Source organism: Rhamphochromis sp. 'chilingali', assembly GCF_963969265.1.
Source record: "Rhamphochromis sp. 'chilingali' genome assembly, chromosome: 2".
Classification (NCBI taxonomy): Eukaryota; Metazoa; Chordata; class Actinopteri; order Cichliformes; family Cichlidae; genus Rhamphochromis; species Rhamphochromis sp. 'chilingali'.
The window spans coordinates 65,905,245-65,922,284 of record NC_137930.1 but is presented as its reverse complement, the minus strand read 5'-3'; the positions used below and the strand labels follow the sequence as shown (position 1 = coordinate 65,922,284).

The window sequence follows — 17,040 nt, the reverse complement described above, 5'->3', positions numbered from 1 at the left end:
GGGACTCAATCGTTCTGATGTCATTTCAAACTTACCTTCATCCTCGTCATTAGCACTAACAGTGACAACAGCCAGGCCCACATCTGCATTCTCATCAACGCCGACTTCATACAGTCGCTGAGCAAACACCGGTTTGTTGTCGTTGACGTCGCTGATGAAAACTCTCACATACGCTGTGTCTGCAAGAATGACAGAATGGCAGAAGATTAAACGGCACGCACAGCTCACACACATACATACTCGAACCATTACTGTAAGTGTGTTACTCTCATTCCATCTGTTTATTGATTCTACAATTCATTGTCACTGTTTAGTGGGGAAGAGGTACTTAACCCAGCACAATGTTGCTCAATGACGTATAAATTAGACAAAACATTACTCACAAAGATCTGCTGTAAATTACATGAATTATTCATTTTGTCAAGAGTTTATTCTTTTTACAGGGGGGACGGTTCTGAAGAGAAAGAGTAACAATAATGGGGCTAAACCTCGTCAACGAGCTACTTTCCTTTTTTTTTTTAACCGAGCGCAGATAACTAGGAAGGTTAAATATTTATAAGATGACAAGTGTTTGTGTCTTATCTGTGGGCTCCTCATTACATTGTTTATTCCTTTAGTTAAAAAGAGTAAATTATCTGCTCACAGAGCACATGGGTGACATGTTTATTTGGAGCTGCTGCAGTAAAAGATGGCGGAATGTGGCTTTATTTTCTTGGCTTGTTTTTGCATTTGCCTCCTCCGTTTGGTGCATCCCGGGGGTAACACAGAGACAGGTAATGTTTGCAGGGGAGATGAGCCCTTCTGGATGCGGTAGATATGTAGACACAACTAAGGCTCATCGCAAATGCTAAGCAGCCCTGGCAGCCTGGCAGCCTGAAGAGAGGGTTTTGCTACTCCAAAACACCACCCGGCACTCCTAACACCTCCTTCACAAACAGAGGCAAATACCCCCGTCTAAATACAAATGTCATAGGACGTCATTCTAAACACAGATATTATTACTGCGGAAATGTCACACTGTGAACAAGGTAAACAAACAAAGGCCTTTCTGGTTAAATTGTGAAACGAGAGAGTTAAAAAGGGGAAGAAATAAGGGATCGCTACAAGAAAGAGAGTTGGAAGAAATCTCTGAGCTATTTTCACATGGAAGAGAGTGTTGCTGTCTGGTCATGGCAGTAGAATAAATCAAATTAAAATTCACTTTTCAAAGTCAATCCCAAGGTGTAAATGAATGTATTGCCAATGCAGCCTTTTTAAAACACAGTGCACAGAGGAAGCACTCCTCACAGTTTAGAGTTACAGAGTTTCAGTATTGCCCTGTAGGCATATAGGGAAAGAACAATGCTGCTTTTTATGAACTGAACATCAGACCGGGGCAGAGGTCACCCTAAAGTTAACTCTGCCAAGTTATAAAGTTCCTCGGAATGCCACAGTAGTAAAAAAACAACATATTTTTGCATCAATTTAAGGCACAGGGACACAATGAATCGGAAGTAGCTGTCGCTAATCATTTATGTCATTGTAACAAAAGAGTAATTTACACAAAGCTGGATTCTCAATTGACTTAATTGTCTGGAATAGTTTGACATTTTGGCACACACGCTTTTTCTTGTATAGAGTCAGACGAGTCGATTGAACCCATCAAGTCATTATGTTAAATACAAAGCAAGAGACAGCAGCTCTAAAAAACATTCAGAAAATAAACAACCACCAACATCTGTCCAAAGGTAAGAAAAAAAAAAGTGTAACAAAAGAAAAGTGTAACAAATATATCTAAAAAAATGTAACAGTTACAGATTTTTGTGGAATTTATGTGCCTGCTTCTTTCTGGCTGTGTGCCATAACAAGTTTTTGCACAGAACAAATCAAATATAACATTTTAATTAGTGAACTCTAGGGGTTATGATAAGCAAATTAGCCAGCTAGTGCAGCCCCGAGCAGCTACAGCATTAAACTCAGGTAAATTGAACATTAACCATGTAATCCAGTGCTGTGCTGGGAAATCGTGGGGTCCTGCCATTCATTTCGATGTAATTTTGACACATGCCAATCATCATGAAAACATTGTTGAACACCTTGCACACTGCACTCCCCATGGATATGACAAAAGTTTTGACTTGGCCTCCAAACTCCCTAGATGCCACTGCGATGAACCATTTATGAGGCAGGCCAGAACAATCCGGAACAAACCCAGTCTATGGAGGCCCTAGCCTGCAGCCTAAGACCCAAAAGAATTAGGGCTGTGTTAGTGAATGATGATGATAAAGGGGAATATTTGATAGCTCACTAATTAAAGTGATTTTTAGCTCATTTCCACATTGATGATAATTATAACAAATTTAATTTGCCTTGCTTTAGATTTATGTTGCATCTCCACATAGTATATCCAACACTCTGGCTGTTTATGTGCCTTTTGAGATGTGCAGAGACCAGTTCATGCTTGGACTTTTGCACGCTTAATTGTGTGTTAAACAGGTAGACTGATCCATCATCACCAAGTGAGATGAAACAGGATATTTCTGTCTGATGGTTTGATTTTTAGATTTGAGCGTAACAAAACTGCACTAGAAGAGACACTTGTTTATTTTATGTCCTTTACTTTTATTTTCACGGGTGGGAGGGCGAGACAAAGAGGGGAGGAAAGATTGGTGAGCCATTTTATACATATAAAACAGACTGGATGAGTTAGCAGAACTGCCCAACGACACACACAATATATATATTTAAATATATTTTTTGAGCTTATTTATAATGTTGCCAATAATACATCGGTGCAAGAATAGTTGCTTCAGATTTTGAATTTGCCAAACATGAAACTACTTTAATGAAACTGGCAAGAGTTTTAAGTCTAGATAAAAACTTTTTACCTTTTTACCCATCCAACTATCCATTCACTCATTCTTAAAATTTCTCACCTGTGTTGGGCTGTTTGTACTTCCCAGGTCGAGCTGACTCTTGGCCATCTTCTGACTGAACCTCCAGTAAGTAGGAGCTACGGGCCTCACGGTCAAAGACAGCTTCTGTGTAGATAATCCCAAGTTCTGGGTCGATACGAAACAGATTATGGTCCCCACTGCTGTCACTCAGCAGAGAGTAAGTGATCTGTGGAGCACAGGGAATTTGAAAATTAAGCTAAAGTAAAGTTTCAAGCAATAACCTGCAGAAACAGCAGAAGTTACAGGCTCTGTAGCTGAAAATGTCAAGAGGGCTAAGCAAATCAATACGCTCCATTCAACCAATATCGCCACAATCAGTGAGACAGCTGATGAAACAGCTCCCAAACCCACTTCAACAAAACTTTGAAAACAGTGGAACAAAAGCTTCCACACTGGTGGGATTGTTGTGTGATGTTACATAATGCTCTTTGTAGTGTAAATGGATGCTTTAGCAGGGAAACAGCAGTCTCTAGATTTTTGTAAAATTACTCCATTTTGCCATACCTTCACAAAATGATCATAAGTGTATAACCACAAACCTCTCCATTAAAGCCCAGGTCTTTGTCATGGGCGGATACTTGCAGAACTGAAGTCCCTATCTGGGCTCCTTCGGTCACTGAGGCCTCGTAGATGGAGGATGTGAAAAACGGTACGTTGTCATTGACGTCTTAGGATAGAAATGACATAGTCACCGTGACAATGTGTTAATTTCCTGATACCACTCACAATATCCTTTTTCTGCATTCAAAAGTGTAACCACTGATATTTTCTCAAAAATGAAATGAAATATGAGAACAAGAGAACAACACGTTCACCGCATCAGCTATAGAGGTAAATAACTTCTCTTTAGGCAAGACCAAGTAATCCCTCTTATAAGTAATTAGAATCTGTTTTTACTTTTTTTAAATAGGTTTTAATACTGTGCCAATTTTATATTGTGTATTTATCCCCAGTGTGCTGCTTGTTAACTTCTTTTGTCTCTGAAGCTACATGTGCAAATATACATTATATTATATTAAATATAATATAATATACACTGTTCCAAAAAATAGTAATGTCAAAGTATCTTACTGTATATTTTACAGTTTTGTATTGTCTTTCTAGAATATCATTAAATTTACATAAGTAGATGTGATTTTACAGATCATTTTCTCACATAACAGACAAATATTTGTGAAATTATGATACATTTCTGAATGTATTTTTACAATCTAAATATGCTTATGTACAAATTATATATTTAAAAAACACGTAAATTGTGTTTTACTATATGTACAGTGATGTTATCTGTTAAATTCAAATGTAATACTATGGAAAAATATATAAAATGATCGAAAATCAATGAGAATAATAATTAAAGGAGTAATTTTGCTGGAAATGTCATGTCATCTAGGTCTGATTCAGTAATTCAGAGGTAACCAGTGAAAATATAATTAATATGAATAAAAACAAAGAAAAACATATAAAACATTGCACGGCCACGCTGTGCTAATTATATATTTTAAAAAATAAATGTAGAGGTAGGAATTGCAATTAATATAAATCTCAAAGTATTCACAACATTCCTGAACAGAAATAGGCCTCTGCACCTGGGGTGAGGGTGTGGCCATGAAAACAATGTGACATGCCATTGGATGTTGGGACACATAATCATCGGCCAATGAATGTGAACTAACAACCACAATGTCGTGGGTATGGCAGCACTGTAGGAAAACATCCTAATATAAAAGTATTTTACTGCATTTCACAGTTTTGTTCTGTTCTTCTAGAATATCGTCAAAGTTACGTAAATAGACTGATTTCACATTTCAAATGTAAATTAACGTTAAATCACTGTAATGTAATAAAACATAATTTTCATGATTATTAAATGTATCTGTCTGTACATATGCATATTTAGATTGTTAAAATACATTCACAACTGTATCATGATTTCACAAATATCTGTCTGTTATTTGAAAGAGTGAACTGTTGAATTCAAATGTAATGCTATGCAAAAGTATATAACATGATTCCTATAAGCTTGTGTTACATCACATAAGTATTATTATCATTGCTCTTTAGGGCGATCGTAGCTCAAGAGTTGGCAGTTCGCCTTGTGATCAGAAGGTTGCCGGTTTGAGCCCCGGCTCAGACACGCTCGGTGTTGTGTCCGTGGTCAAGTCACTTCACCTACCGCCTACTGGTGATGGGCCGATGGTGCTATATGGCAGCCTCGCCTCTGTCAGTCTGTCCCAGGGTATGCAATCCATTATTATTTAAACCAACTGTTAATTGTATATTTCTGTACATTTACGTATTATGATTCATATTGCCACATTCATTGACGTTGTTTATAGGTAATTTCATTGTTTGATCACGTTAAAATGTTCCTAATCTAAAAGCACTTGGAAAAGGCAGAATCCCATGTAAAATTAGAGCAACAAACTGTATTGTCATTACTGGAAATAACCGTATTTTTATGAGGAAGTTATTTTCTGTTATTTTACGGTAGTATTTTGGCACCCCAGCTGCCGGAATATTACTGTTTTTTTAAGATGTTTTTTTTTTAACAGTGTAATATAATATAATACAATATAATATAATATAATATAACATAATATAATATAATACCAATTAAAATGTACTCAGACACAGTTATTAAATAAATTAATTAACATACATTTCAAGAATTTCCATAAAGTCTGCTGATGTAATGGTGAAATCTATTCAATCAATTAATTATATCAAATGACAAAGACAGTGAGACATGTACCTGTAATATTCACATAAACTCTTGTGAAAGCTGCAAGCGGCACTGCAGCCACATTTTGCGCCCGGACTTGAAGAGAGAAAAATGGTGTGGTCTCATAGTCCAGTGGCTCGGACACCAGAATGGACGCAGAACCATCTTCCCGGTTGGGAGAGAGGTAGAAACGGACGGGCATGTTGGTTTCAGGGACCATCCCATCCTCAAGGTTGTAGGTCACTCTTGGGTCACCCAACTGAGACGTTGCCTTGACTGTCTGAATAGCATCAGAAGTTACATCATGACTGTCTTGAAAACCTGGATTTTAGGTATCAAATCAGTAAGGACTAGCTCCTGAGGCAGAAAGTGATAAATGGAGCATACATACATCTCATGATAGAGCAAACCTCTATCATCTATCATGAGCAAACATCTCATAATAGGAAAAAAAAAACATCAGCGAGTTTATGGATATGTAGCTGATCGCTCAGCTTATATAATATCATTCTACAATCTTGCTATGCAAATTTGGAAAACATGTTTTTTTGAGGAGTACAGGCATTCAGGAGTCCCCTGAATGCCTGCTAATTTCACGGTTAAATCACTGCTCAATAATATGAGGTCAATGAGTCAATCCAAGAAATAATTAAAGCATTTAAGCACTTACAGCTAGACATCTTTAAATCTCTGGACAAATCATAGAAGAAAATTATTCTATATTAATTAGTTAGTTTTAAAGATGGTAGTGAGCATATTTTGTAGTTTTGGACAGAGCCAAAATGTTTGTGAAGGACAGCAGGTCTAATTATTGATGTCATCCATAACAGGCTTAACTAAAATGTCTGGTTAGGAGGAAATCATGTTTAACAATTTCATGTGTGATTTTGTATAGTCATCCATTCATCTGTCGATATCTTTCTATCAGTAACTAAATAATAAAAAAAAAATAGTAGTGAAAGGCTCATGGTCACGTTTTCTTTTTTTAATATTAAGTTTTTTCTGTTTTTTAAGTAGTTTCATAGAGTGACTCTTACTTGTAGTCTCACTGTGTTATCTCAGTACTTTTTAGTCTCTGAATTCTTTTCCCATTACTGGGCAGGTTATATTAGCCATTTTACAGTGATTAATTATAAACACTTAATCAGAAATCAGCCCCTGAAAATGTTCTGTCCCCTCTGTGTTGAGAGTTAAGCTCCACCCCTGAGCTGATGGGCACATTTTCTAACTTTACACAGAGCCAGGTTAGCTGTTTTTCGCTTCTTTTGCTGAGCTAAGCTTACTAGCTGCAGGATACAGCTCTATAACTAACTCCCAGAGATTGAGTGCTATCAGTCTACTCATTCAAGTCAAGACAGTGTCAAGTCAGCATATTTCCTAAAATGCTAAACTACTTTTTCCTTTGAGATTGGTCAAGTAACATTTGTTCACATGTGACAGGTTATAAGCGGTCAGACTGCAGTACGGGTCAGCAGCCTGAACGAAACACAGGTTATATCAAATTCTGATTAAATTTTTGCTTCAATGACTGATTATCTAAGAAAGACATAGCGTAGGATGAAAGTCAAACCTGCTGCCTGAGTCCTAAAATAACCTCTTATCAAGAATTGAGCTGCCTTTTGAAGACCTTGAACAAAAGGACTTTTTTTCCATCTCAGATTGACAGCTATAAATTTTTCACATCAAAGGAGACATTTTCAATGAATTTAATAAGTCTAGTGTCATAAAATTTGCCAAGCACATGGGATTCAATGTCATCTTTCTGCTACAGCATCACATTAGAACTCTTTTACAGGTTTTTCAGCACTGAAGAACCTTCTGAGGCATATTTAAGCTCAGTGTTAGCAGAATGTCTAAATAATGGTCAAATTGCACTGATTCAGGTAAGCAAGCATTCATCTAACGTAAACAGCAAATAATAAGATTAATAAATAATAATAATGATAATAATGATAAAGGGAAACAAACATTGTAACAGAAATTGAAGTTGCTTGCATCCTTACCACTATGGGCGTGTCCCTGGCAGTGTTTTCAGGGATGACAACACTGTAGCTTTCTTTTTCCCACTGTGGAGGCTGGTTCTTCACATTGGTGATGGTGACTGCCAGCTCCACAGAAGTGCTACGATTCCCACCATCAGTTGCTATGATATCCCTTGTAATATAGGTCCGCTGTGAACAAAGGGAAGAGTTCAATGGGGGAAATTATCATCATATTTGATGTTGAAATGATTACTACCCTGAAGTAAGATATTACTTTAATCTTGTGACTCTCAGTGAGAAAATGAGGCCCTGTTGACACCGTTAGCAGCAACTACCACAATGGCAGGTTTCCGTGTTTATATCTATCTGTGCAGACGTTTTAGCTGCATTATAAGTGACATTAAAAACTTTCACCATCACCTCTTTGATTATGTGTTTACTCTTTTATTAATTACATATAGGTCCAGAAATGTTTGGACACTGACATAATTGTCAGTTTTTTGTCTGTACTCCACCAAGTTTTAAGGGTCTACAAACATGTTTCCTTTACTGCTTTGAAATTAGTTAGTCGTATACACAGTCACCTGTTGTCTTGGGTAAAACATCATATTTCTTTTAAACCCCTTGAACAGTAAGTTTCATTATTGTTTCTCTTAAACTCTATTGTGCTTGCATACAAAAGCAAAATTGAGAAAATTGTGTCACTGTCCAAAAATGTACAAATCAAGCTATTTTTGTGATAAAAAAAAGTTTTTTCATAGCAAAGTGTAATATTTTGCTTAATGTTTAGTAGAAGAGTTAGACCTCTGCGTGACTGTGGGGGCAGCTGTTTCTGGCAGCACAGCAGCACTAAGAAAAACATGTAGATCTGGGCGTTTATACGGATATGTCTTTGTGCGAGCAGATGCAAGCAGCGATAAGCTGTCGATCAGCTAATTGGACGACCCAAACGTGGAAACCATTTAGTTAGACTCAAAACAACAAAAGCAGCAGAATAAGCCATAGAAAAATACATTAAGCCATAATTCTGACTCCATAAAAACCCTTTTGTTACTGTGCCATAATTGAATTCCAAGGACATAAGGGAGTAAATTTGACTTGGGGACTGCATTTCATCAAAGTGGACACCACAAGAAAAAGTGAAAAGAGTCCATTTACCTAAATTAAACAATGAGTAACATTAAAATTACACTCACGCCAAAGTGAAGAAGAAGAACATTTAGAAATGTGTCCTTTTACCCACATATTATGATTGTATTTCATAATAATGACTAAGTCACAGTTACAGAGCTTAAATGAAAAATTGTTCACTATTATTTCACCACGAATTCAATCGTTCAGCTTTAACATTTCGACTACCAGCTGCATTATTCTGTTAATGTAAATCAGGGCCGGCGACTCTATTATTGTGCTGCAGTGGTCAGATAAAAACCAATCTCCCTGAAGTTCAGTATTAGATTTTCTATTTGTGGGACAATCCAATTAGTATTTTTAAAGCAATGCAACTCTTTTCCAAAGCTTGAAACCAGAGAACAAAGATTGCAATCTGCAATGCCCAATATGGACCCAGCAGCTGCTGCTTTTACATTAAATGAATATCTGACTTGGTAATACTTGGAAATTAAATTTGCTGTAATAGTGTCAGATCTCTACCAGAACATATAAAATATTCTGGATATGGTCATGGCAACCTTTTCCATCTTTTCCACTTAATTCTCTGTGGAACCAGTGTACAGTGTGTTGACACGGGATGAGGTCCGCTCTGGCTGTGCATGTCTTAGGGCATAAGAACATTCATAGCTGCTCAGTGGCATATCTCTTCCATTAAAGTGCTTCGAGTCAACTGGGAACAGTGCTTCACATTTTACTGTGAAGTTTGGCTTGAAAATTTAGCCTTAATTCTTTTTCAATGTAATCAGAAACTGCGATGAGAAAATCAAAAAGAACAACGTCCCAGACCAGCGAAGACATTTAACATTTAATGAAGTGCTTTTATGGTTACAGCACAAAGATTGTTGCAGGATCCAAATAACTTCTGAAACCACCCTAAAATATGCAACAGCTTTGTTAGGCGAGGTTTTGTGCTTAGCGTTATCAATTTTGCATGAAGTCAGCAGCAAAATTGCCAGAGACTTCCGACACCAGTGCAGTAAAAAGTATGTTAAATAATAAACAGCCCTATAGTGCAATAGCAGGTTTCTGGCCAAAGAACAGCTCCTGTTGAATAAATTAAGGTGAAAACTGGAAGCCGAGCACTGATAGGTCTCAGAAAGGCTACGACATACTTGTGAAGAATGTAAGAAATAAAAAAATGTGTTACATTACTGGCATTGACATTATAAATCACTTGAAGTTAGCTGACAACACTCAGCTCAGTAAACTTTGAAGATAGCGTTTTTAGGTAGTTTTCATACAGAAGCGAATTATGCATACATGTAAAATAACTTGTATTCTGAAAACAACTGTGTAATTTATCTTAAGGGGATTCACCTTTGTATTTCACACTTCTCCAAAGATTGTGGCTTAGTGTTTTCATTTTTCAGAAGCTGTTAGCAGGGAGGTTAACTTTGCATTCATAATCTTCCTCACAGTGTTTCAGTTAATCACTTCAAAATACAAAAATCGTTTGTTGGTGCACACTGTCAGTCTTTTTATCAAAGTCTCAGATGATAAACGACGATGAAAGAAAGCTTTTTTATATATATATATATATCAAAGCCACAGCATTTATAAGAGACAATGAGTTGCAGAGTATGGTAATTAGCTTCTTTTAAACCTGTGCCATTAATTAAAACACTTTTTTGACAGCTACTGCAGGTAAGAGGATGTTTTTGCACATTTGAAGGAAAAGTCTTTGTAACGGAGCACTAGAAAAATGCTAGTCATTAAACAGAACCAAAGGACACACAAGCTGTTAAAATGTATTTTGAATAATTTGTTTAGGCTGAATTAGTCTCCCTCCATCTTCTTTCTCTGTGGTATTTCCACATCCAGCACCTCCAGGAGTAGACATACTCAAGACTGGTAGTGGCAGTTAGAGGCACTTTGAGGTGCCTCATTCATTAACTTTGTTGACACAGACCCACAGGCCACTGTGTGTGTTGTCCTGGTATAACTCATTTTGCGGGGACATAATCTACTTACACAGTCTCATTACGAGGACATGCCTTCGTTGTACGCAAAAAAGTAAATCCCTAAAAATGAAGGTGAAGACCCGGAAAAGAACAGTTAGTGTCTCTGTGTGTGTGTCTGCACTGGCTGACAAAGACCTGTGGTTGACTTGCCTGTGAGATGGGCTGGTTAACATAGACCCATCCAGTGATGGGGTTGACCTGCAGGTACTCAGGCTGCTCCAGAGACATGGCGTAAGTGATAGCTGCATTAGTGCCAAAGTCATCATCGTGAGCAGCAACACGCAGAAAACTGGTACCGACCAAAGTGTCTTCCCTCAAAAAATCTGCACGGGAAAGAAATAACGTATGTGCGCTCACTTTACTGGTCAAAGAACTTGCATTGTAGTAGCTTAGGGCAAAGGATGATGAAGATCCTTAGGAACAAAAATAAAATGTCTCTAAAAACATCCTCAATTAAATCAAATTACTATATAAAGGTGCACAAAGTCAATCAAATTCTCTATGACTTAATATCAGTTTTATTTACTTCTGCATTTTTAATGGTCCTGGTTGTGCCCCTGCTTTATTAATGCTATGCATATTTCATTTGGACATCAACAAGAATAACATTCATCCCAAACTTACACTCATAGCGCAAATTCTCAAACTTGGGGCTGTTATCATTTTGGTCCAGTATTTGGATGGTTAGCTGACAGATGCCGATCAGTGGCTCCTCTGCCCAATCAGTAGCCGTTACTGTGATCGAATACTCTCTTTGCCGCTCCCTGTCGAAGCGCCGGGCTGTCACAATCCCTCCTGTACAGTTCAGTTCAGTTCATTTTTATTTCAAACATTTCAAACATGTGCCTTCACAATCATTACAAAATATCATTCCATTATTTGTTTGAAAAGGAGTAGGCTGAAGTATTTACTTATTTGTCCCTACCCCCTCAAGTTTTACCTCTCATTCATTTATTTTTTTTTTTTGTCTTAAATTAAACAAACAACATATGAAACATATAAACATATGAAGTAAAACAAAACATAACATACATAAATCAAAAACAAGAAATTAGCAAGCCCCACCACAGTATAGTTTCTTTCATATGAAAAATACAGAATGTGTATATTTGCAGATACACAAGTTATGGAAAAACAACAAACCAAAACAAAACAAAAAAACAAAAAAACAACCAAAAAAGAACCGCAACACCATTACCAGCAACATTACCGTCCTGGGTTAACCCCGTTTTCTTCATTCTTATACTTATTTAAAATTAGGTTTTTATATTTTACTTTAAACTGTTTTATGTTTTGACTGTCTTTTATTTCTTCTGTTAGACTGTTCCATAATTTAACTCCTGAAATTGAGATTGACATAGTTCTTAAAGTTGTTCTAGCACTTTGTATTTTTAAATTCCATTTCCCTCTTAAGTTATACCCACCTTCTCTTTCTATGAACAATTTACAGATTTCTTTGGGAAGCAATTTATTTCTGACTTTATACATTATTTGCGCTGTTTTAAGCTTCACCAAGTCTTGGAATTTAATAGCTTGCATTTTGACAAAGAGTGCATTTGTATGGTCCCTGTACCCTACATTATTTATTAATCTAATGGCCCTTTTCTGTATTATAGTTATTGTTTGTGTGTTACTTTTGTATGTGTTTCCCCAGACCTCTACACAGTAGCTCATACATACAGAATAATGATCAAACATACGCACGGCAATACCACACAGTGCTTCAGCACCCCGGTATTTCCACCAATCGACCCAAGATTTTGTAAACAAGTAAACAATTATGAATTTATTCGGAGAAAGTCGAGTATTCCTTTCAAGTGCGGTGACTTTGCTATTAAATCTTGAGATGAAGAAAACTGAGCACGAGCCTAAAAGAAAATGACTGACAGAATAACATGTTGCCTGCCCGTGCCAGGACTTCTGAACAGCTTCTCTATTTGCCTACCCCTTAATTATGTACACTCATTTTTTATAATCACACTGAGCTTCTCCCAAATTTAATCAAATGTTAATCAGTATACAGGTTTTGGCATTTGACTTAAATTCCTAAGAATAACAAGTCAACGTATAACAGTTGATATTGTATCAGTATGCATCCTCCTCACGTCTCCACGCCTCAGCTCAAAATTACCATTAGAGATGACAATTAACATTTAAATACAACACATTCTACCTACAGCAGACTCTCTGCTCTATGTCTAATTGAGACCTCTTTTACCCCAGACGAACTGAAACTGTTCTACCTGTGTCCGGATGGATTCTGAAGGCAGGCATTGCGCTGTCTCTGTGCATTAGGCCATATTTGACTTTTCCATTTGCCCCCTCATCTGCATCCACGGCATGCACTTGCAACACAAAAGTCCCCGTTGGCTGGTTCTCCAGCACCGAAGCCTGTTCACGATATTGCTGGCACTGAGATAGAGAGGGGAAGAGGAAACAAGGAAGGAGAGATAAATGCAAGAAAGTAGTCCTATATAAGGGATTGTATCATCAGAATACGATAATATTAATAAGAAAAAGGGGATCAAAGAAACTAAACTAATTAAGTAGAAGGTCACTACACACACCACACAGGGAGATTCTGCACATGAAACACAATATAGCAGTTATAGATACAGTAGACCACATCTTTGGAAATGAAAACACTTGAACTGATTTCTTTTGAAGAGCCAACAGCGAACAGCTTTGTCTTTGCAAAGAATTCAATCCATTCCCCCTAATGAACATATGCCCCAGATAAAGAGCAGCTCTCTGGAGTCGTTCTTTTTTGTAATCAGATATAAAAGCCAGCTACTCTTTCAACAGAATGACCATGAAAAAAGAAAAACAATAGACAAGGAGGAGCAAGAATGAAATGGAGAGAAGGAGATGGATCAAAGGACGTGAGCATGCAATTAAAAGAAGAATAATGCAAGAGTTCATGGGACGCGATGGCACAGACAGCATGGCCGGAGGCAGCTGTTCATAAAAATCACATAATATAAAGCATAAGGTCATGCTGGCCCAGGTGGTTCTGAGGCATAACTTGATATTCAAACAAATCAAGTTGACAAGAGTTCAAACCCGCCCGGAAGACCCAGGAGCTCCAGCTCTGCATGAATATGTCTTCTGCCGAAGTTCAAGTCATTCCTAATTAAGGAGGAAGTTAATTAAACAGGTACAGTATATTGTGATGATTTTGCAATTTTTTCCTAAATTAATTGAAATCCCACTAGACTGCCTAAAGATAGAGTGGGTGTGCAGGCTAATCGGAACTCATGGGAAAACAGAGCAGAGAGAGACGGAGGCCAGGGAAATGAGAACAGAGCAAAATATAAGAGTGCTAGAGAGTGAGGCGAGAAGAGGGAGGGAGGAAGGAAAAGGGAACAGCTGAAATGCAATGAGGGGATAAGACTGAGAAAAATACAACAATGGATTATAAAAGGTTCACGTTGACAGCAACAACAAAAGAAGGAATGCCTGAAAGGTCTGACATTTTGGGAAATACATTTACAGACTCTTTTGCTAATAGTTAGCTGAAAAGATCAATACAACTCTCCTTGCATGGCCTGCATGGTGAATATATAGCTTGAACCAGTAAGTAGTTAGCCTATAAAGACTTAAAACAGGTTGGAAGTGTCGACTATCCAACGGTGCTGGAAAAGTCTTGAATAAGAAATAGGTAAACAACCGCCCATAAATACATTTATTTTGAAGGCACTACTTTTCTTCTTTGTCCTTGGCTGTTTTACTTTCCTTCCCTCCTTTCTGATTTTCTCACCCATGACCAATTAGTTATACCTGTGGGGCGATCGTGGCTCAAGAGTTGGGAGTTCGCCTTGTAATCGGAAGGTTGCCGGTTCGAGCCCCGGCTTGGACAGTCTCGGTCGTTGTGTCCTTGGGCAAGACACTTCACCCGTTGCCTACTGGTGGTGGTCAGAGGGCCTGGTGGCGCCAGTGTCCGGCAGCCTCGCCTCTGTCAGTGCGCCCCAGGGTGGCTGTGGCTACAATGTAGCTTGCCATCACCAGTGTGTGAATGTGTGCGTGAATGGGTGGATGACTGGATGTGTAAAGCGCTTTGGGGTCCTTAGGGACTAGTAAAGCGCTATATAAATACAGGCCATTTACCATTTACCTGCTCGTCGATACCCCGTCCTTCTTGTGTGTTTAATTTGTCTTTGCCATCAAGTCTTTGTCAGATCGTCTGCGTCCTTTGCCCACCTCTGAGCTCCTGAGCTCCGTCATGCTGTCTACCCTGGTATCTGCCTGCTTTTGCACCTATAGTTGTGCTAAGCTTCCGTGTGTTTTTCCACTTCCATTTTTGTTTATCTTCTTGGATTTAACCATTTTTTTGTAGGGAATAAGTAAAAAACTAAATGTACTAAAAGTACCAGGGTTGTCTTCCTCACCTCCTCAAATATAGGTTTGTTGTTGTTGACATCATCAACCCCAACGATGACCCGGGCAGTCGAAGACAGAGGGTGTGGTCCGCCCGAGGCATTGTCATCTGTGGCCGTTACATTCAGGACGTACTCCAAACCTTGAAGCTTGGGCAGGGGAGTCGAGCGGAGACGGATCAATCCTGCAAAGAGCACAGACCACTTAAATTACTTCTTGTATAGTATATGGTCTACACTAACAGAGTACATACAACCATTCTATAGCTGTTAAGTAGGATGTTATTGCTGCTGAGGAAGTGGACGCATAGTAAGGGATGTGCTATCAATAAGAACACACTAGAAAATGCATACTGCATACTGTTGTTCTAGACGTTGGAAGCAAGATAGAGAGCTGTGAAAATTCAGCTCTCAAGTCCACAGAAAGGTAGAAATCTGATATACAGACTAAATCCAAAAACCAATTTCACAGTAGTGATTTTGTCACATTTCTAATCTAATAATTGCGTGCTTTCCTCTAAAGATGCCCATCCAGCTAAAGCACTTGAGCGAAAACATAAAGCAGTACAGTGAGTCTGGTCAGAAGTTAACGAGGCTCAGCAGATGCCTATTAGCTGTTCCTCTTGCCCCCTTTGTCTGCTTTCATGTAACAGTCAAGATAAAAGGTGGGATAAAAGGATGGAGCATCTGAGTCAACATCTTTCTCGTCAACAGAAATACAAAAACATCAGAGGTTGCAGAATGAGCAAGCAGCCTGTGATGTGGGGAAAACCTATTGAACTGAGAGCATGGGGAGTTTTTTTATTCTCTTGTTGTGTTTCTATTCATCCCCTTCAATGCTCTTGATTAAAGACAACACAGCATGCTGATACACACATATGGGAGCGCCTGACATCCCTCTCTCCTGTATTACTTGTAATTTCACCTGCCCACAGAGCAGAGAAGGATCCAGGTTCTAATGACAATGCATAACATTGACATTGCTGCACCGCTACATTAAAATACGCAAACTGTGGGATGTGCGCAGTAATTGTCTCGCCTTAAATGTCAGCCTTGTTTACAAACGCAACACCAGCTCAACCAGCTATTCAGCTAGCAGCATTCGTTGCATATACAGGAAAAGGGAACCCATATAGTGATAGTGATTTCCCCGCACCCAAAGGATATCAGCCTTAGCAAGGGTGGAAAGAAATATAAAACGATGACACAAAAGAAAGAGGAGCTGGCGGAGCAGAGCTTGGAGATTGCGAACTATGATAGAGCAGTTGTTGTGAAATTGAATTGAAAGGGTTGGGTGACAAATGTCACAGAGATTGCCACTGGTTTCGGATCAAAGGGTAAATAAAAAAGATAAACTGTGCAGTCCTCAATGCTAGAAGGCTAAGAAACATGTGGAACATTCCTCTCTGTACCTGGAAAAAGCCAAACCAAGGACAGAAATGTCCTAAATAATGTTATAGATTTTATTTATGACCCTAATAATAGAAAGAGCAGCATGCGTATAGGAAATATAGCTTTTATTATCAGCTTTCAATATCTTTTCACACTGCCTTTGAAAATAGAGGCCGTTCCTTGAAAGCGCAATTTGACAGAAAGCCCATCGATTACAATGAGAGCTGAATAATATGACACCTGGTTGGAAAATTAAGAAATATCACCTTTCTGGCTGTCAATGACAAAATTTTCTTCCTCGTTGCCTGCTGTTATGGAGTAGAATATAGCATCGCCATCTGGATCTTTGGCCAGAACTGTTGCAACCAGGGTGTTGGGGCCTGCATCCTCAGAAACGAATGTTCGATATCTGCAAAGAGGAACTCAAGTTTAGAGAAAGTGAGAACACATACTTGGTGGAAGTCAATAATAGAAACCCACAAACAAAGAGACTAG

General features: G+C 38.3%; 1 protein-coding gene across 1 annotated transcript in view; it reads right to left on the bottom strand.

The window, feature by feature from the left end:
- The window catches only part of LOC308393113 (neural-cadherin-like), a gene marked incomplete at its 5' end in the record, with an annotated part of 121,917 nt that overhangs the window by 38,148 nt on the left and 66,729 nt on the right, over positions 1 to 17,040 (bottom strand). Inside the window, 10 exons of the mRNA XM_080876623.1 lie at positions 36 to 179; positions 2,916 to 3,102; positions 3,476 to 3,603; positions 5,692 to 5,941; positions 7,665 to 7,832; positions 10,928 to 11,100; positions 11,402 to 11,572; positions 13,021 to 13,189; positions 15,166 to 15,338; positions 16,812 to 16,954. Of these exons, the coding sequence (XP_080732749.1) occupies positions 36 to 179; positions 2,916 to 3,102; positions 3,476 to 3,603; positions 5,692 to 5,941; positions 7,665 to 7,832; positions 10,928 to 11,100; positions 11,402 to 11,572; positions 13,021 to 13,189; positions 15,166 to 15,338; positions 16,812 to 16,954 (1,706 nt within the window). The remainder of the gene's footprint in view (positions 1 to 35; positions 180 to 2,915; positions 3,103 to 3,475; positions 3,604 to 5,691; positions 5,942 to 7,664; positions 7,833 to 10,927; positions 11,101 to 11,401; positions 11,573 to 13,020; positions 13,190 to 15,165; positions 15,339 to 16,811; positions 16,955 to 17,040) is intronic.